Source organism: Eupeodes corollae, chromosome 3 (assembly GCF_945859685.1).
Source record: "Eupeodes corollae chromosome 3, idEupCoro1.1, whole genome shotgun sequence".
In the NCBI taxonomy this organism is placed as follows: Eukaryota; Metazoa; Arthropoda; class Insecta; order Diptera; family Syrphidae; genus Eupeodes; species Eupeodes corollae.
The window spans coordinates 24,838,639-24,859,885 of record NC_079149.1 but is presented as its reverse complement, the minus strand read 5'-3'; the positions used below and the strand labels follow the sequence as shown (position 1 = coordinate 24,859,885).

At 26.5% G+C, this 21,247-nt stretch overlaps 1 protein-coding gene across 8 annotated transcripts in view; it reads left to right on the top strand.

Moving 5' to 3' along the window:
- LOC129949207 (potassium voltage-gated channel subfamily H member 2) overlaps positions 1-21,247 on the top strand; it is a 613,952-nt gene that overhangs the window by 541,613 nt on the left and 51,092 nt on the right. For 7 of the 8 annotated variants that reach the window (XM_056060506.1, XM_056060508.1, XM_056060510.1 and 4 more), the window contains one exon: positions 8,827-8,847. The exons of the other annotated variant lie outside the window; for it this stretch is intronic. In XM_056060506.1, coding sequence (XP_055916481.1) covers positions 8,827-8,847 — 21 coding nt within the window. The remainder of the gene's footprint in view (positions 1-8,826; positions 8,848-21,247) is intronic. 8 annotated transcript variants of the gene reach the window in all.

Below are 21,247 nucleotides of genomic sequence, written 5' to 3'. Positions count from 1 at the left end.
ATATTCAGTAGTTTTTTGTATAAAAAATCCAACAGTCCGTTTTTTCATTAAAAAAATGAAACCTACAAGAAATAGCTCGCAACTTTGGTAAAAATTGTTGTTCGTTTCTTGATATCTCTCAAATTAATTTCATTTATCGAATTCGTAAAAGTTTAAGAAATGCTACTTGAATTGGTAAAAATTTGTTTTCGACTAAAAATCTATATAACAAAACTAGATTTTCAAACTAAACTATTTCTTTATGTGATAAATATTTTTGGTAATTTTAAAATTTTTAAGCATAATTCAACTAATAACTTTTTTACCCAACACGAAAACCTACAAATTTTAAGCAAGACAAATCGACAGACGGGATTGGAAGTTATCAGTGTCGGTCTTTTTTAAAGATATCTATTTACTAAGGGAAAATATTGTGTTATAAAAGTAGTTTTGCAAAATGTTGGTGATTTTTACTTCGCCTTAAAATTTTGTACGTAAAACCTGCTTGTTAACATTTTGAAAAGCACTCAATTTCCGAGTTTTATGTACTTGTCAAATAAAAACTTATTCGAATGTAAAATTTCACTTTTCTAAGTAACACAGCACCACGGATTTCCAAAACGATCGTTCAAATGTTTGATTATTTAAGAGTCACAAGATGCATTCGTTTATAAAAATAAGTGGTTCCGCTATGTTTCAAGCTTTTAACTATTTTCCTTAAAAAATTAGGAAAAGAATGTTTTTGTTTTTCGTCAACATTAAGATTTGCAAATTCCAAATTCTTTTCATAAAAATATCAATATATGCTTTTAAAAATACATTTTTTGGGTGTTATGAAAATTTTGAGTTGAAGTTGGGAATCAATTGTTCAAACAGTCAACTTTAAGTGAATGAAATCAAAATCCCAAGTTGATAAAAAACAACCTCAAGTTATATTCAATTTTGACTTATAGTCCTGTTAAGGTTTTCACCTCAAAAACAATCCAGAAGTTTTGAAACTTGGCACAATTACTAATGTAATATGTCTGGTGACATCCCCAAGAATCCGAAGTGAGCTCTAGCGGTAGTTAAGAGAAACATGGAGTTTGTTTCAGTTTTTCATGTTTATCTCGAAAATTATTTGTCGTATCAAAAACTTTTGTTGCACAAAATTAAAGTTCATTAAATTTTCTAAAAAAAAGCTTTCATGATTTTTTTCGTATCTGTTATAGTTTATGAAATAACTTTAGCGTACAAAATACTGTATTTTAAAATTCTGTATTTCAAAATGTTGTAAATAGGCCGACAAATAAAATTCGTTTTGATAGTGTAAAAAAAGTCTTAATTTATTTTTAATACTTTGTTATTAAAAGAAAAATATTTTTAATGAAAATAAAACGATAACCTATGTTACAAACATGTATTTGCAATGTACTCTCGCCTTCAGACATTTTTATATTATTGGAGGGTGTGGGGTTAAAGAAATAAATGCTAAAAGTATTGAAACTTTAAAAAAAATCGAATGTCTTCAAATTAACTTCAAAAACCATGAAAACATTGAAAATCTACCCTTTCTATAATATCTGTGCACGGGGTTGGCTTTCGGAAATGCACTATTACGCTGTATTTTTGATGTCGGCTTGTGAATTATTGTTGCACCAATTGCCCATTTATCTACATAGTTACATTTTAAGTGTCTTATGGCGCACTATCTTCATGAAACTGGTAAGAATTTGGACAGTTTACAAATATTTATGGGGAAAATGAACCATCCATCGAGGATATTGATTTCTATCTATGCAGAAAAAATGGGCCATTTATGATTTTTGGTGCAAACGCCAACCCAAGTTTTGGAGGTAGTTTTGATTCCTCATTTCTTAAACCAAATGCCTTAGATTGTTATCGTTTGCCAAAGAGTTTAAAATAATGGGCAAAGTCACCTATCAATATTTTCCTCCAACCTTAGATTTAATGCCAACTGTTTGAGTTACAATAATTATTTCAGCGTTTGGTTTTATTTTGGATTGGGTTGAAAAAATGATGATTTGAAAAAACAATTTTTTTTGAAAGTTTTTATAAGCAAAAATATATTGAATTTTGTGTTAAAAGTGTCTTTTTTAACATAAGACTTAAAATATTGCAATCAGTAAAATGTGGAATTTCGATAAAAACTTGTGATTTAAAGAATAACTTCAACTCAAATGCAACAAACGATTTATAGTTTCTCCTTCATAAATTGATTAATTTAATGATTTTGATCAACATTTTTTCAAAACGTTTTTTAAAGCTCAATAAAATTATACTCCAGCAAACGTTAGAAATGAGCCCATTAATAAATTAATTTGATTTGGTAAGCTAAGCTTGCAATAACTCAACCGAGAGCTTTCAAATAGGAAAATGAATGTTCCTATCTAAAATTCTAGAACTTCATAAAGCAAAATTTGGTTTGTTTGGTATTTTAAATATTTCTGTTTTTTATTTGACTGATGTTTATAAATCTCTACATTTTGGTAATTTTTAAAGAAAAACATTTTTTAAATATTATTTATTCATCCGAAATTTCAGTTTAATTCTCATATTTCGGCTTAGCCCCAATAACGAGCATACTTGTGTCTTTTGGACAGAATTAAAAAGAGAACTCTAAAAATGATAGGAGTCGTTCTCTTACTATATTGTTTAATCGATATTTTTATAAACAATACTCTAGTGATATAGCCAATTTCTCTCCTCCCTTCAAATAATTTAACCGTATTACCTGTACTTCTAAGAATGCTGATCATTTTACCCTTGACAAGAATTTTGGAGGTACTGTTAAGTACAGGGATTCTTTTTTTGAGCCACACTACACGAATGTGAAATGCCTTACCACTCTCAAACTGGTATCGCCTTTCTAATCGTATCTCCCTTTTCTAATTGGTCTCAATGTGTTCAATCATTATTGGGCTATTCATAGTCCCTTGAGTGCGCGAACATTATAATAATAATATCAATTTTATATACACTCAATAAAAGACAATAAACCAATTAACGTGTTAACAATTAAAAAAAAAACTTGCCCAACTATTCGAAAAAAAATTAATTATATCGAAAAACAATGCAAAATATTTTATTAGAACCTTAAGTTTACACTTCAAATTTTGAAAACGCAATAAAATAATGAATAAGTTCTAATACGTTTTACAGAAAAAATATGATATTTTTAAACCAATGCATTCAACCAAATACTCTTACATCTAGCAAGGCCCATCAGTATATTCTCAAGCATTACTTTTATAATTCTGACAAGTACGGAGATTCGTTCTTTAACCGTACTACGTGAATGTGGAATAGTTAAACACACTCTTTCTTGAACTTTAATTGCAATTTTCTCAGGAAATTAATATCAATGTTCACCGACATCTTTCCTCAAGCCCTCTATTTTTTCCTTAATGCTCTCAGTGTTTCCTTCGCATACAAATTGGAACAAAAACCTTTTAACTGTGTCCTTAAAAAAAATAAACAAAACAATTGTTTCTTAAATTAGTTTATTAAAGAACACTTGTTGATTTCATCTAACAAAATATTTCCAAAATAGATTATTTGCCATTTCATCATAAATTCAGTCAAAAATCAAACAAAAAATAAATTATGAAAATGCAATGTTCTCAAATAAACTTCTTAGAACACTCTTAAAAATGTTTATGAGTTTTCGAAATTTAAAGTTCTCCCATTTTCTTTTAAAAATATTCATAATTTACGTCTCAAAACGTATTTTACATAATTTTACTGAGTTGGATTTTTAATGCAAAGACTTCAAAAGATTCCAAATGGATGAATGAAGTCTCAAATGATTGCAATCGATTTATTATATTCAAATGATTAAGGAATGGAATATTTTAAAGGTGAAATATTTGTTCATTGTAAAATTTAAAAGTCTAGTTATAAGTTTCATTCAATGAATGCAATTCTTTCCTTTTAAATTATAAAAGATTTAACTCTTAAACGATTTTATTATTTAACATAACTCATATCATTTAAGGAAAAAGTTTTAAATGTTTTGGTTTAAAAAACATTTTTGAAATCGAAAAATCCATAGATCTTAATCTAATTTGTAATTTCAAAATCCGCTAAATGGTTATGACTGACCAAGTTCAAAAACTTACGTCAATTTATGCATAATTATGTATAAAGCAGAAGCATGCAACACATAATAATATCAATAATTTCAAAGTTCAAAAGTATAACAATTTTCTTGTTCATGGCTTCATTTCCATATTCAATTCCTATATCGATTTATTTTATTATCTTTTCGAATGCTTTGGTTATTTGCAACATAAGACATTTACCTACTTATTTCCATTTGTGGTAAAAAAGTCTTCTGGATCTCAAAAAATGCAAGTATCGTAATGTGTGATGAAAATGTCCATTTTTATTGCAATTGATTAAAATTTAAATATTCTGGTTTCTTGCTGCGTGAACAATAAATGGATAAGTACCTACGACGACGTACCATATTTAAATAATGTCCATATTCATTTACATCCTTAATTTAAAATCATATCATTTCTTCTGTTTTTTGTTATTCTAAAGTTTTGAAGGACATTTTTATTTCTTCTATAAAAAATCTGTCATCTCAAATCTAAGATTTGATATGAGTAGTGATGTCTGTCAAGTTTATGAAAGGCCCTTAAAGTAACAAGTCAGATGATTTTCAATCTCAGAGGTTGTTCCTGACTCCAACAATTTGTACTTTGTTCGTGAGTCGAGGTCTAGCCCTAGGCTTATAATAAATAAATACGCTATAAGACATTTTAAAATCAAAATTCTCAAAAACAAATAAAACTAAATTGTCTCCAACATTTCAAACTTTATTCAATAAAAACAAGAAAACAGTTCCTAAAATAGAAAATAGAAGAAAAATTCAGTGTCCTTGTGTCTTTAGACTTTGCCTTGAAATTTCTCCCGCATCTTCAATTATTACTATTTTTTTTTGTTTCATTTCTCTGGAACCAAGAGGTACAAGTCAAGCTCCTCATACAATATAAATATGAAGAGTAAATAAATGCTGAACAATCAATATGGATATACAAATGTATGTATGTCTAAATTTATCGTTTTCTCAGAATTTAGTTTGACATGCTTGTGTTATTGTTTATCTAAACATGATGTTCAAAATGATAACAAAACAAATTGGATTTTTCGTTTTGTGTGTGATGTATAGAAATCAACATCAACACATCATACCTTTAGTTTTTTTGTACCAAAAAACACAATTATTCTGGAAAATACAATACAGTCAATATTGAATTTGAAACTTAGTGCTGGAAATACAGTACAGTATGTACATCTCATGTATGAAGTGTTCAATTAAATTTGAAGCATTGATTTAAAAGAACAATTTTATTGTTTTGTTTAAGAGGGATCAAATCGTCGGTGATATTTTAAAAAGTCTTCTGAGAATTTTTGTATGTGTCAATATCATCAAACAAATAAAATTTATGAATTGTAATTAATAAAGACCACACCCTGGAAGACGATTCAATTCACTTTTACAAAGATAGGTCAAAATGAAGGGGGTTGATGGAGGCGTGTACTTTGAACGACTGAAATTAAATATCTCATTCCGCATTCCTAATCATTGTAGCGTGTTCCAGGTGGAACTTTTGGCGATAAAAGAAGTCTTTTCCTGGCTTAAAGAAAACGTGATATTAACATCTGATATCGGTATTTTCTCAGATATGCATATCAATATCAAATCTCTAGACTCTGTCTCTACAAACTGTATAACAGTCTATAACTATCGATGAAGATTGCAACCAGTTTAATATCGTAAGATCGTAAAGCAGATGAAGTGGTCAGAAATGGTCAGTACAACCCATTCTAACACGTTTTTCTAATGGTGGCATACCAATCGCTACATGTAACCTTTTGCTAATTCAAGACGCTATAAAGAAGGCAAACATAATAACGTAAAGTGTTTGCTCAAGGTGCTTGCTACCTCTAAGCAGATCGCTTATAACCAGGGTAAGCGTATTCTCAAATGGCTTTTGCAAAAGCTATATGTAGGAGGGGACAGTTCTTCACCTCCTCTGTACATGCTCTGCTCTAGCTCAAAAACACAAGACCTATCTTGGAGAATTTTTCTATAACGATCTAAACAATCTCAATCACATTAACGTTCGTTAACGCATGATGGTTAGTGCATTGGACTGTCATGCCAGAAGTCTTGGATTCGATCCCTGCATATGCCACCATAAGTTTTTTCAAGGGTACTGCATCTTACGAGGAATTAACAAATTCCCCAAGAGTAATTCTTGTCATGGCAAGTGCTTTCTCAAATTAGCGGATTGGGCTTAAGACTATTGGTCCATCCCTGCCAACAGCACTCGCACACAGGAATGGTTGAGAGTTGTAAGTGACTAGGCGATAATTCTTAACGGACTGTTGTTCCAGCCAATCTGAATTCAAATTTTTAAGGTACTCTAACTGGTTTCATTGAGCTTAGAAAATAGCCTCAAGATTAATGTGGTATCACAATGGGCCTATTAGCTGGCCTAAATGTTTCCTACTCCATGACAAACTTAACCTCGAATAAAAATGAAATGAGTTTGATGTTAAACGTTTTTCAAAAAACAGACATATTTTTCTTATAATGTCAAATACGTATTTTTAGTTTTGAAAATGCCTTAAATAGGTATTAAAGTTAGTTAAGGGCAGAACTTATCAAGTGCATAATTTTCCTTCTTTTTATGCAAATATTGAACCACTCTTGAACAACTTGAGCATTTGAGTATTGACTTTGAATTTATGAACATCACAAAGACAGAGGAAGTGGTAAGATATGTCACATTCATGCAGTACGGTTAAGAAACGAATCTCTGTACTTATCAGTAGAGCTCCAGAGTTAAATAATAAGCATTCCTAGGAACGATAGTTTGTTTCTGGTAAGGAATTCGTGTTAGTTATTTTCCTAAAACACAGTAAGTCATTTTGAAACGCCGTTTTTCTGTTTTAAAGAAAAGTCCGTATCTTTAAATACGAAAATTAATTTAAAACAAACATGAATTTAATACTTTGAAAATTATTTTTTTTTTATAATAAACATGATAGTGCTCAAAAAAAACGCCCTTAAGTCGACTTAAGTGGTTTAGCTATTTATCATTTTTTATATATTCTATTCACAAAATATTTGTCTTTTTTACTTTCGTTGATAAATATTTTTGTAAAAACAAGACAGTAATGACTTTTAATAAAATAGGTTAAATTTAATTCGAAGGGTTTTGCAAAAAGTAAAACAACTTAGTAAAGAATTATTCGTCTTATGTATCAATTTCTTTTATTTATCAGATAATAGGCAGAAATTATTTTGCTAAAATACCTTAAATTGTTTTAATATTCGATATTTATCAAAAAAGTAAAATCGCTTATTTCAACTTAAGATATTTTAGCACAAAACTTTTTCTGCATTTACATTTCTTTTAGTGACTCAATATTTCTTACAATATTTGGTAAATAAAACAAAAACAAATAAAAATAAAAGCACAATAATTGTAACCACCCTAAAAATATTTTAGGGCGGTGTTTTGGTAAAAGGACGAAAGTCAAAACAAACATTCATGTACGTATTAAATATTATACTTATCAAAATTGAATTTAATTTAAAGCCAAAATTACTAAAAACTGTATTGGAAGTTAATATCCGCTTTCTGAAAAACTATAAAAACAGACTTAAGAGCTTTTACCTTTTTAACACAAATATAATTATTAAGTTAATTTATTTTTCATATGGTAATGTTTGAAAAGGAAAATTTCAATATCTTACCTTCGTTAACAAACACCAAAAAATGGCTTACTAAAAAATTTAATTTCGAAATTCAATTTTCAGAAAACGTTAGGCTTAAAATTTACTGAAAAATTAAATATTTAGCTAAAAACATGTAATTTTTTCATATTGTATTTTAGAAATGCTTTAAGCTTTAAAAGTTATTAGAAAAAAAAATACTTAATAAAAACACAATCTAATTTTTTAAACGAAAAATAAGTAACTAAATATTTTTATATTTTATATTATTTAAAATTTGACCTTTTTTAAAATTCTATTTAAATATTTAAATATAGAAAAATATTTTTTCGATTGCATGAAAACTTTTTCAATTCAATTTATCTTAAGTATAGAATAGGAATTTCAATCTTATCGTAATATTTTTAATGTTATCAAAAATACTTTAAATATTTATTTATTTAGATAATCTTTTTTGGAAATAAAAATATTTTTTTTTAACTTATATTAAAAAAAAATTCTTATTTCAGTTGAATTTATTTTCATACTTAGAAATAGAATAGAGAGAGATTTGAAGTGGTGCCCGTGTTTAGTTCTTATTTTGTTAAATTTATTTAAAGTTTAATAAATATTTCTTAAAATCAATGTCGTAGAAAATATTTTACTTATAAATTATATTACTATATGTGTTTAGTTTAGTTTTTTTTTGTTTTGTTAGTTACTGACTAACCTAACTTTTCATTCCATTCAGACAAAGAATTATTTGACAATTTCCTAAATGCAGTAAATAGCCGACTTTCAGTCAATTTAGTCAAAAAACTACTGTACTGTTTTCAATATCCATTGCATTCAAAAACCACTTCAAATTTCGCAGTGAAAAATTAAGGAAACCAAAACAAATTATTCTCGTCCTTAAAATATATCTTCATATATGTTATTCAATAAATTTAAGTTTTTAGGAAAATTCAAGAAAATGTTAATATTTTTATCTAAAAACAAAAGAATATATTTAGATCACATACACTGAAAAAAAAAATCCTACATTTTCAATATGAATGTTTAACAACAAAAAAGTAATCCAAAATTTTTAAATTAAAAATATTTTACAGCTTGGCTTGGACAACGAAGAGGTATTATAAGCCAAATACAAATTTTATACAAATTATAATAATCAAACCAAAAAAAATAAAAAACAAATACAATTTCCACAAACTTAAAGCTTGAAATATTATGTAATACAAAATTTTCACTCAGACAAAAATAAACAATTTTTACACAAGCTAAAATCAATACTACAATTTAAAAATAAAAAATAATATATCTATATTTTGCTTTCACCCACAATTTAAGCAAAACTCTAAATAATTTTGGAATTTGTTTTAATTTTTTAGTTAGTTTTAGTTTTTATTGTTTAATTTTATTGTGACTCAAAAACAGATTGATACACAAACTTGATAAATTGAATCCGTTCGTTTAAATGAAAGTTTTGAAATGATTGCTAACTATTTGCTTTAATCTACACATAAAAATATTAACACTTTTCCCTGAAAAATTTATAAATATATATAAATATATTGTCCAAAACACACACACACACAAACACATACACACTGATAGTTTTGTGTCCTTTTTCTATGGGTTTCCGTTGTTAAGTTCTTAAAAACGCTTTCAATAAAAATTAATTTAAAAAAAAAACTATTGATGAATTTGTGAAAATATTTTTTAATATTTTCTTCCTTCCACTGCTGTTGTTTATACACCTTCCTGCCGTACTATATAAATATATATTTAAAGCATATTGTTGTAATTTGTTTCGATTATCCTCCAATTTTGTTTTTCTTAATAATAATAATATAAAATGTTCAGGCTTAGACCTTCAATTATTCTATTTATAAAATAATATCTAATATATTTACCACTTATATAATAACAAATACAAAAACACTAATGCTTTACCTCAAAAACACTACAATTTTTGTATTTTGTTTTGTATTGTTTAAGTTTTGTTTTATTCAATTTGTGTTGTTCAATTTTTTCATTTGTAAATTTTATTTATTGTATTTGTTTCACTAAGTATGATAATTTATGTAGGTAAAATTAAATCGATTTATCTTGAACATTTTTTAGCCAATTTTCAGCGATTTCTTGTGCAAGAGTCTGTACATTAAGTATAACATTAATTTTATTTTATAAATACTTTTTTTGTAAATTTAAATAAAACTTACGTAAGTAATTGGTTCAATAACATATGGTAGCTTAAAAAAAGTTATATAATTCTAGGGACATTCTTTTAATATTTTGATCAAAATTAGAAAAAAACTAGAACATATTTCTCTTCTTTCAAACTCAAATTCACGCAATCAAATTTGCACATTTCGAAAAAAAAAAAACAATTTTCGCTTTAAACGCTACACCACACAAATATGTATGAAAAATGTTGCTTCAAAAAGTATTCTTTTGGAGTATTAGGTAGGCTTACAAAAATACAAATTCATATGAAATTTCAAAGTTTTTAAGAAGCAAAATCGCCGAAAATATCATATGTATGTAAAATCATAGAAAATTCAAATTTCACAGGCTCAAATCTTTCATCATGTTCGTTTTCACAGTGTTCACGCATTTGTGCTGTTAAAATTAAGCTTTCCTTCACTTTCAAAAACATATTTCCTTCTCAAAATGTTTGTCTACATAATTTTTGTTATAAGGTTTTCAAGCTATTCGCAATTTTTTAATTAAATAACAAAAACTCTTATTTGAAAGTTGATTCCTATTTCGCCTGTAAATGTGCAATGTAATGTCATTTCTCATACTGGCATTTGACACCTGACAAACTCAGCTATAATTGCAAAATGTCATAATGTAAGTTATTTGTTAGTTACTTTAGGATATTGAATACTTTAACAGTTAAAAAATGCTTAGGAAGCGTTGCTTATGCCTCAAGATTTGTTTATCATTGTAATGCGCAGTCCTTCGAAATTATTTCTGCTTTAAGTGAAAGTGTTGTTGATAATCCGAGTTTATCAATTTCTGGGAGTTCTTCAGCTGCTTATCGTAAATCATAACTTGAGAAATATATGGTTCCAAATAGAAGTAACAACAAGGGGCAAAAATAAAATCAATTATGGTTTTATTGAATAAAAAAAATCCTATTCGTGTAATTGTACGTTTTGACGAAGTGAATTGGTCAACAAATTCATGCAATTTGACACTGTTAAATTTTTTTCTATAGGGATTCATAAAAGACCGTATTTACGAGAATTATTCCTAACCAATTTTAAACAAGTTCTTTTCAATTTTATTCAAGTTCTTTTCGTAACTTGTGAAAAAGAGTTAAACATTTTCCTTACAGCTTCCTAAAGCAGCTTTTGATATTGTTTTTCATACTAAAAAAAAAAACAATATTCTTTGTGTGTATTTTATTTTTCGAAATCAAAAATTAAATATTTTGAATAATATGGTTAAAATTTAACGGCATATGTTTGCAATTTAATAATTACATACATTTTTGAATAGAAAATATTTCATGATTTACACTTTTTTTCAGCGGAAACATAAATAAAATCACAAATAAATGAACATGAACCGAACAATTACATAAAATCAAATATTTTATTATTGACCACGACTTCCAATAAGAAAAAAAAATGTCTAAAACTAAAACGAACAAATGTCAACAAATTTTAAAATAGTTTATTAACAGATGATGATTGCATTAACACAAAAAATTAAAAAAGAAACATTTTATATTATACATATCGTTTACAATATTTTAATAAAAAACAGCAGAACCACTATAACAGCGTCTTTTTTACTTCAAAATATATCATTTACTCCAAAATTGCGCTTTTTAAGCTAACAAAAGCAAAAACGGTCACAAAACCCAAAACCTAAATACTATCTTTTAGCAATATATTAATTGATCAAAAATCATTGCAATTTGAAGTAACGTTAACGTCAGATGCGTTTCGTAGAAAAAAAATCTGACTTAAATCAAACAGAACTTGAGCAAGTAGAACAAAATTATTTGTATTTGTTTATAAGGAGTGGTTAAATTTTAAAAACCGATCGTCTACACCCATATCTTCCAATTCAGACCATAAAAAGTTGGTTATTGCTGAAACACAAACACTCTTCAGTTTCGGCTTTGCCTGACGTTTACAAGTTCAGCCATAGGAATTCAATGCATGCTACTACAATGAAGCTTCAATCTCACATTTCATTTTACAAGCGTAAGAAAAAACTAATGTTCCGTAATGTGACTCCAAACAGAAGTTTTCGTTCAAATTTGCTGAACATTTGCTTTGTCTGACAGCTCAACTGCTGTAAAAAAATAAACAAACAAAATATATTTGCTTTTGCGCGATAAATTTATTTTTTTCGATTTCAAAAAATAATAGCTGCTAATGACAGAGGTGCCATTTTAGAAATGTCATATTGAAAGTGTCATTTAAAACAACCTCTAAGAAAGCCCAACGTAACGCAGACGAAGCCGCAACTGAAGCGTGTTTGTATTTCAGCCATTATCATCTTACTATATTGAACACCATTCACAATAAGAACCTGACCGGATTCATTTTGAAAAAAAAATACGGCCCTATGATGCCGTCAGCCCATAACCCGGTTTGCTCAATTTTGTTTGCGATTGTACGCTCATTTGTCATCCAAGTCATGATGTGTTTGTCGTCCAAGTCATGATATATATTTATTTGCTAAAAAATTAGTTATCGTTTCATATAGCTCCGAATTAACTGTAACCGTTATTTTGATTATTTACAATGATGTAGAGGCCCTACGAAATCAGCAATGTTTATTCTTTCTACAAATATTTTACCAATTACTTGAGTAGCCGCCAAAGTGAGTCACCAAATTCATAGCGTAACACACGAAAAGTTGCTCAGTTCAAATTATCAATTTCGAAGTAATTTTTAATATTTTTTAGTTTTAGTTTAATTGTTGAGCGATCGATGTCAAATACTATAATGACATTTCAAGTGACAGCTGAGTTTTATATGTGACAAATTGAAGCTCCAAAGCATCTGGCACTGAGCTACGAACTGCGAACTATGGATGTTCGTAATTTTAACTTTTCTTTTACATGAATTTACATTGATTCCTTATTGTTAATTAAACAAAAATTTCAATTTTGTTTTATTATTACATAGAAAATATTATGCTTACTGAAATTGTGGTGATACAAATTTTTAGAATTTACATTTATTGAGAACCCAACAGTTAGAATTTCACAATCAGTGGCGAACGCAGGTAGAGGTCTTGGGGTTTAAGCAACCCAAATATCACAATATGTATAGTAATCAAATATACATTATTATTCAAAAGAAATGGTAAAAATTAGTTTCCAACTCAAATTCTCAAACTATGTTAAACGAATAATTTTAATTTGATACTGTCATGGAAATTGTTTGTATTTTTTGGCAAAGAAAGAAAAACATTTGTTTTCTTTTCATTCATACTAAAAACTAAAATGTTCTACCGAAGTAGAAGATGAAGGGTTTTTAACTTTTTGTACGAAGCTAAGTACTATTCTTAACACAGAGATGCTATTTTTCGCATTGTTTCTTATGGCTAAAAAAAATTTAAAATAGAAAATGACCTTGTTGTACTCGTTTTTGAAACTATCGCACGGCCACTTATGACACATTCAAACATCAAATTAACGAAAAATTGTTCGGTTCATTTATGTTAGTTTTAACTGTAAATTAAAAAGAATCTTTAATTTTAAATTTTGTTCACTTCTGGAATTGTGATGCAAGAATATTTTAACCCAAAAACAGCAACCCTGTTTGCCTTTATCGGGGTTTTTCACTATTTTTCAAGAATAAGAATCAAACTAATAATGAAAGTTACGTGATGTCTCCTAAATTCAATACTTTTAAGCATGTGAGTTCGTTTTTGAATTTAAACATACCTCAATGTAAGAAACAAAAGAATGTTGGGCATATTCAGTCATATTTTAAACCCGAGTCTATTTGAACTCTATAGTCTAAATTTAATATGTAGGTTAGGCACAGCTGATATTCATAAAGAATTTGCCAGCTCTGCTTTAATTAGAAACAGGTTTAAGGAATATTTTGCTACAGTTTTGAAAAATGATACTTAAACCTATATAAAATGGCTTGTAGAGGTTAACAAAATAAAGTGCGTTAGCTGGAGAGCCAAAATCTTTGAAACCCTTCAAACTATTTTGTTTGCTGTTAGTTGAGAAACTTTATGAAGTCGGGCTGTTGGTTTTAAGACTTGGAAGCATTAGCAAACATTGCATTGAATTTCGATCTATAACATTTAAGGGTCAATCATAAATTTGAAAGTTTTTTTCTTAAATCGATACCTTACAAATCGTCTTCATCTATCTCAAAATATCAAAATATTGATTTATGCTTAAGTCTTTTGACATTTTAATTTTTGTTTTGAAATTTTCAACTAACTTAACTTAAGTTACTCAATCAGTTTGCTTATTTCTGACGTTTAATCATTTGGAAACAGCTTAAACATAGGTTCCGTCATGTTTATTTTTATACTCCAGAATATCGTTTTAAAATGGGTTTAAATTGTCCATGAATAACATAAACTGAAGTTTAATTTAGCAAAGACAAAATCAGAACTTATCAAGGAACTATGAATATGACCCTATGTCTTTGGTCTAAAGGTTCGAAAAGCATTCAAAATCATTATTTAAAGTATTTTCATGGTGAGTTTAAGAAAAACGTGTTTGACAATTTCAAAATTTAATCAAAAAACCTACGGTAAATTCGAATATGCGAAAACAAACAAAAGAGAACTGTGAAAATAGAAAAATCTCACCTCATATCTTTTTGTTTCTGTAACTCACATTTATTCTTGTGTAGTGAAAAAATGATGGGATCGACAACGGCAACAAGGCATACAAATTTATGCATCCATAATGCATATAAAAATTAAGAAGTCAAAGTCAATCGGTTTTGTCAATCGTGACAGCAACTCATATGTGTAATATGTGTTTATATGTAATTTTTATTCATACCTGTTTCTTAGTACCTACATATATAAAATAGTGTCAAAAAAGAAAATAAAAACACTGGACATTTAAAAAATAATATAATATATTTTTTAAATCGAAATTATTTTCTGAGTTCGTCCCTCTTCACACAATTCATTATTGAACAGATAAACAAAACTCAAGTTAACAAATCTTCTAAAAAGCAAAGCACGAAAAGAAATTAAAAAAAAATTAAATAAATTATTGACAAATGATAATTGCCGCTGTCATTGTCATTTGTCATATCATAATTATGTTATGAATTAAAGAAGCAGAAAGTTGACAGCTCTTCCCGTTTACTTAAAACAACTTTGAAAACGCCATTTAAGTGGGTTTTGTAGATTATTGCTAACTTAAATCAAACAGAACTAGTGAAAACTGGAAGCAAACTAGTTTAATTTACGTCAAAAAACTACAAAAGTCTGATAATTTAACTGACAATTATTTGACGTTTCTTTTCGTAAAGAAAAGTTTTTTCAATAAGGTTTATTTTTAAGATAAAGGCCACATATTTTTATCTGTGAAACAGAAAGTCGTCTTTACTATAATTTTAGCTCCTACGCCTACGTGTTAAAAACTAAGATACAAATAAAACCTTGCTAGGCATTAAACATACCTGTTACCAGCTTGTTTATCGTTTGTATTTATTAGATTTTTGAACATAATCAAAAATGCTTAACAATAATAATTAAAAAGTTGTTCTTACTCTAGATAAGTATACTCAAAAATTTTTTCTCTCAAATAACTCATTCTTTTTGAAAAATTAGAAAGATAATATTGATAAAAATTGATAAATATTCGAAGAAATACATAATAAATAAAAATAAGTTACATAAAAGTTAAATAAAAATAAGTTATACAATTTTTATTATTTATTTTATAGAGTTGCCTGCACAAGACTTAATTTTTTGTATAAAAACTTTTAATACAATTTAAATAAGTTAAATAAAGATCTTCTTGATCCCCGCATAATGTCCTGGTATTTTTTAACGTGGTCTTTTAAATATCAAACAGGGATTATTATTTGTTAAGCTGAAATATTAGTTTTCTAAATGATTAGGTATGCAACAAATATATTTATTTAAAAGAAACTAAAATATTACTTCTTAATTAATATAGCATTCAACCTATCCATTCGATAGTTATTGCTTCTTTTTTTATAATTTTGTTTATAATTATTATTTCTTAAATATAAATTATTGAATTGGCAAAAATGTTTGAATATTTTATTAATTTTTAAATGTTCCTATAACTAATTTTTATTTTCAGCATTTGTATTTATTATAAATATTTTTTCTTTTATTTTTAATAATTTTTGTAAATATGTTTTATCATTTTAAGTGTAAAAGCATTCGTACATTTCACATTTTATACAAAAATATAAAATATACTCAAACAAAGACATCTAATATATATATATATAAATTTAAAAAAATAAACTTTCTTTTTTGTTTTTACAAATTCAAATACAAAAAGTATTTAATTACATAGGTTACATTTTTAGACAAAACAAAAATTAAAAAAAAAAAAAATTAAAAAAACACTTTACACAATTTCTCAAAATATTTGTGTTTTTGTTTGCGTGGAAAATTGTTTAAATAAAGGTTATTAAGTAAAATGCTAGAAAAATATATATATTTACTTATATAATTGTACAAAATGTATACAAACAAAAATTATTAACAAAAAAATGAATATTTAAAAAAAGTATTTTAGTCCAGAAATCAATTGTCCAAGTCATCCTGTAGTTATATTTTTTATTTAATTATTAATATGTGTTAAAATTTTAATTTTTTGTTTTAGTTTTTTTTATTAAATAGTATATTTTGTTTAAAATGTATTTATGTTAATATGTATAACCTTCGAAATTTATTGATACAAAATTTAATTTGTTGTTATTCTTGTTTTTTAATTAAAATTCTTGATTGCTAATGTATTTATTCTCATTGTTTTTTGTGGTATTGCATTGCATTTAATATATATATATATAAATTATAAATATATATATAAATTTGACAAAATGAGTTCAGTAGCTTTTTTGAAAATAAAAAGTAAATTAATCAGTGTTGTTTTGAGATATTTAGTTTTATATATGTAAATGTAAATTTCCTCTATTACTAAACTCTTAATAATATTCTTAAAACTTTCTAAGACTGTATTCAGCATCTTTTTGTGTGTTGTCTTTATTGTGTTGTATTTTAAAAAAAGCTTCAGCATTTACATCGACAGATAAATTTTTCTGAAGTAATATTTTCAATTAGGTTTTCTAGGTAAAGGAAAAATAATAATATCCCTTTTTGTATTCATAAATCATAACAATACAAATATTCAATCATTTCATTTTCAAAAAAAAGTATTCATACAATTTTTAATAGTTAATAAGAAAAATATTAAAAAATATAAATTAAGTTCCCGAAAATGTCAACTTTCTAAATAAATCAAGATTTTGTCAGCCTTAAAACTTAATTTAAAAAAAAGTAATAAGGTTTACTTTAAAATAAGTTTTTCAAGACCCGTCAATCTTCTTTCCTTAAACTAAAAACTAGTTTCTGAGTCTTTTATTTAGGAAAGATTTTCTAGTCTCTTTTTTAACTATTTAAATTAGTTTTTTCGTTTTTTCGATGGTTTCCAAAACATCCTTAGCTTTCTAGGAATGACAAAGAGACAATACTTGAAGCCAATTTTGGCCCTCTGGTACATTTGAATTGCGTTTATAAAATCTAAAAGGTTATATAACTTTGTTTTTAGATTCTTCGTACATTCTTAATACTCAAAAAAATATTAAAAAAAGATTAATTGAATTTTAAGAAATAATTTAGATCTTTTATTTTACTTTTTTTTATAAATTCAAATAAATCTTTTGATTTTAAATGTATCAAATTTTAATTAAAAATGCACTTTTATAATACTGAAAAGAATAGCTTTTAATAGATTTAGTGCCACGGTTCAAAATTTTACATATAACTTAGAAAATTCCCGGAAAACAAATTTAATATTTTAAAAATAAACAAAAGAATATTTATTAAAAATAATATTAATTATAGTCTTAGAATAGTTATTTAAACAAAATTATTTAAAAAAATTAAATTTAAATAATGAACTATTTATATTTTTTTTTTAAACTAGTGCACAGATTTTTTCGTAAATTCTCCGACACTTTCTATTTGTATAGTTTTCCTAGAAAATAATTTAAAATTAATAAAACTAATAATTTTAACTATAAACTTTCTTTCCACAAAGATCTAGGTAAACAAAAAAAAATCTCTATAACTTTTAAAGGATTTCAGTGCTGTCGAAAACAGTTTATTAATCAGTAAAAAAAAAATTAAAAAAAAAACTTTACTAATAAAAACAAAATATAAATTTCTATTGGTTTCTTTAACTTTTTTAGAACAACAAGCAAGTGTCCGGTCACTAGGGGGAGTCTGACAAATACTTGCAGTTATTCTTTAAAACGTCGAATTAAAAAATAAAACGTTTACTTTTTAATTAATTATTACGAGAACAAAACAAAAAAGGAATAAAAACCTAATAGATTATTATTTTTCACTCAATTTTAAAATTTTAATTTAATTTTTTGGTTTTCATTTTTTTGTGTAGAATAAATGATTTTCTTTTTTTTATAAGAAAAAAACACCCTATAAATTATATAATCAATTGAATACATTTTTGAGATGACACTTTCCAAATTTGTTTGTTGTTTTAAAAAACAAAAATTCGTTTCTTAATAAAAAAAATGAATTGTTCTTTAAGCAATAAATTACTATTCAAGATGTAGGAGTTTTTAAATTTTCAATTCATGTCCAATATTTTCAGAAAATCAAGTATTAGAGTTTGATTTCCTAAGAATTGGGAAGAAAAATGAAAAATATATGAGTTTTCAAAATCTATTGGTTAATACAAAAAATTATTTAAACTTTATTATTCAGAAAAGCTGAAAGTTTCTAAATTTTGTATTCAATTGATTTTATTAATTTATAAGTAGGTTTAAGTAAACATTCAAACCTATCCTCAAATGTATTTAGTATTTTTTTTAACAACTAATTTTCAGCTCACTTATTTTATTTTAGAAAAAAAAATAAGAAAACAAGAACTCTTTTAGAATGGCAAAAATATAATAAATTATGGCTGATGGTTTTGGCCGATTTAGTTTTAGATTAAAACTATTAAAATATTTAATCCTTGCATATATTTTCTCTTCTGCTTCTATAAATTAAAAATATTTCTTGACAATGATATTTTTCTTAAGGGGAATCTTGTAAAATTACCAACAAATTATTGCCTGATAAAATAAGCACGAAAACTGAGGAAATAGGCATGCAAAAATGGTTGATTTAATTTAATACATACATAATTATAAAAATAACTTAATTTACAGAAATATTGCTTAATATTTATTTTTAATACATTTAAGAATAATAAATATTGCTAAATTTAAGGTCATTCAGCCATACTTATATATTCGTATATATTCAACATATTTTCATAAGAACAATAATAAAACTTTTGTTTTCAAATCAATTCGCTCTTGAGTAAAGGACAATCAATTTGAATATAACAAAAACAATATACAAATACATTCACATATTATTTATGCTATATTCTCTAATGGGAAATTTATTGAAACAATAAAAAAAAGTGATATACATACATATGTACATATAAATTGATAAATCATTGATGCATAATAAATAATCACAGACAATATTGTCATTTTGATGAAGTGAAGATGTTTCTACTTACAATAATAATGTTTATTATGATTGAACGTTATTTTGTACACTTAGAGAAAATACACCTGAGATCAGTAATAATTTAATTATGTTTAAATAGAATCTCATATTTATTAAAACAGTAATATATCTCTTTAATTAAAAATATAAAAAAGGACTCTTGTCCTTTTGCTTAATCAATCATCAAATTGACAGCAAACAAAAAAATTTGAGAGATTAAAATACATTCATTCGTCATCATCATATTTGTAATCTGTTTTAGCGGAATTAAGTCCCAAATAAATGAAGAGACACTTATATCAAATTACTGCTACGTTAAATATTAAATTTTCTTCGAATTTCTCATACTTCCACTTCTAGACAAGATTTTCCAATAAGAAGTTCCATTTTGATTCAAACAAAAACGAAAATGGAAGCCATCACGGATACAGTTGCAGTACTAAACACTTTTCATCAAATTTTCAAGAATTCTATATTTAAGTCTTGAATCATTGGCATAGACTGTATTTTTTACATGGCCTCCACGAAAAATTTTGAGCATTTCTTTATGAAATCACACGGACATGAATATTTTTATGTCAACGTACGATTGTTAAATTACCATTTCGTTAAAAAAAAAATGTTATTTACTTCATCGAACAATGACATGCAGAAAATGAAGAAGTTTTCAAACAATCATGGCTGGATTTTTCTATCCCCAAATGCAACGATTCTGCTCACTAGTGTTGCTTCCGCCGTGAAAATGGGTCCGTCACTGAAGAAGATTTTTTGATAATCTACGACGAACGTTGCTGGTGATCGACTGATTGGAGTTTTTGTTTTAAATGAATATTTAAAAATGTTTGACTTCAATTTTACGTCAAATACGGTGTAATATAGAATTCCTTATTTCAAAGATTGATAAACCCTTAAGATGATAAGAAAACAATGTCCACAAAATTATACAAATGAAGCTGCAATTTTTGTTTACACGTAAGGCTGGAGTTTTTTCTTGAGTCAACTAAATAGGTTCAACGACATTTTAATCGACCTTTATCAAGTACTGATTAGATTAAATTAACACTTTCTGATCTAAGACTTAAGACCAATGGGTAAATCTTCATGCACTAGCAGCAAAATCTTAGATTGACTTACTAAGACACCAAGAGCAAACCGAACGAACCGAACCGTAACACCTGAAAAAATTGATTGAAATTTAAATGCCTGGGGCCCCTTCTATGTAACTCGATTCTACAATAACATTGCTCGAATTCGAAAAATTGGAACAATGCATTTATTTGACTACTTGCGGACCAACGAAAATCGAATAGTTCTAATAGTGGCCACTATATTCTTATGAACTTTCCAACAAACGAGGAACTACGTAACTCAACAGTAGAATTCAAAACAAGGCAAAATCGAAAATAATCACTCTACATCAAATGTGTTTGCGAGCGAAGTTTTTTTTTGTCAAAGTGTAAGCAAAATGTTGAATATGAGTTCCATCTATTACCCAATTAAACCGGGAATTCGTAATATTTGCCAAAAATTGCGTTTGTATTTTCGTTTCTCTTCCCCATTAATTTCAAAATTCATCATCAACGGGCACATGACTATTTCGATTGAAGTCAAAACTTCGGCAAGTATTTTTGACACCACCGATTTGATTTTGGTAACCTCCTGTTGGCAGCAAATTCAATGCTGCTGATAACTTATTGATAATCGGAACAGCTTTTTATCTTCTTCGAGTAGTCATGTCGGATGATATGGTGTTAAGTAAGAACA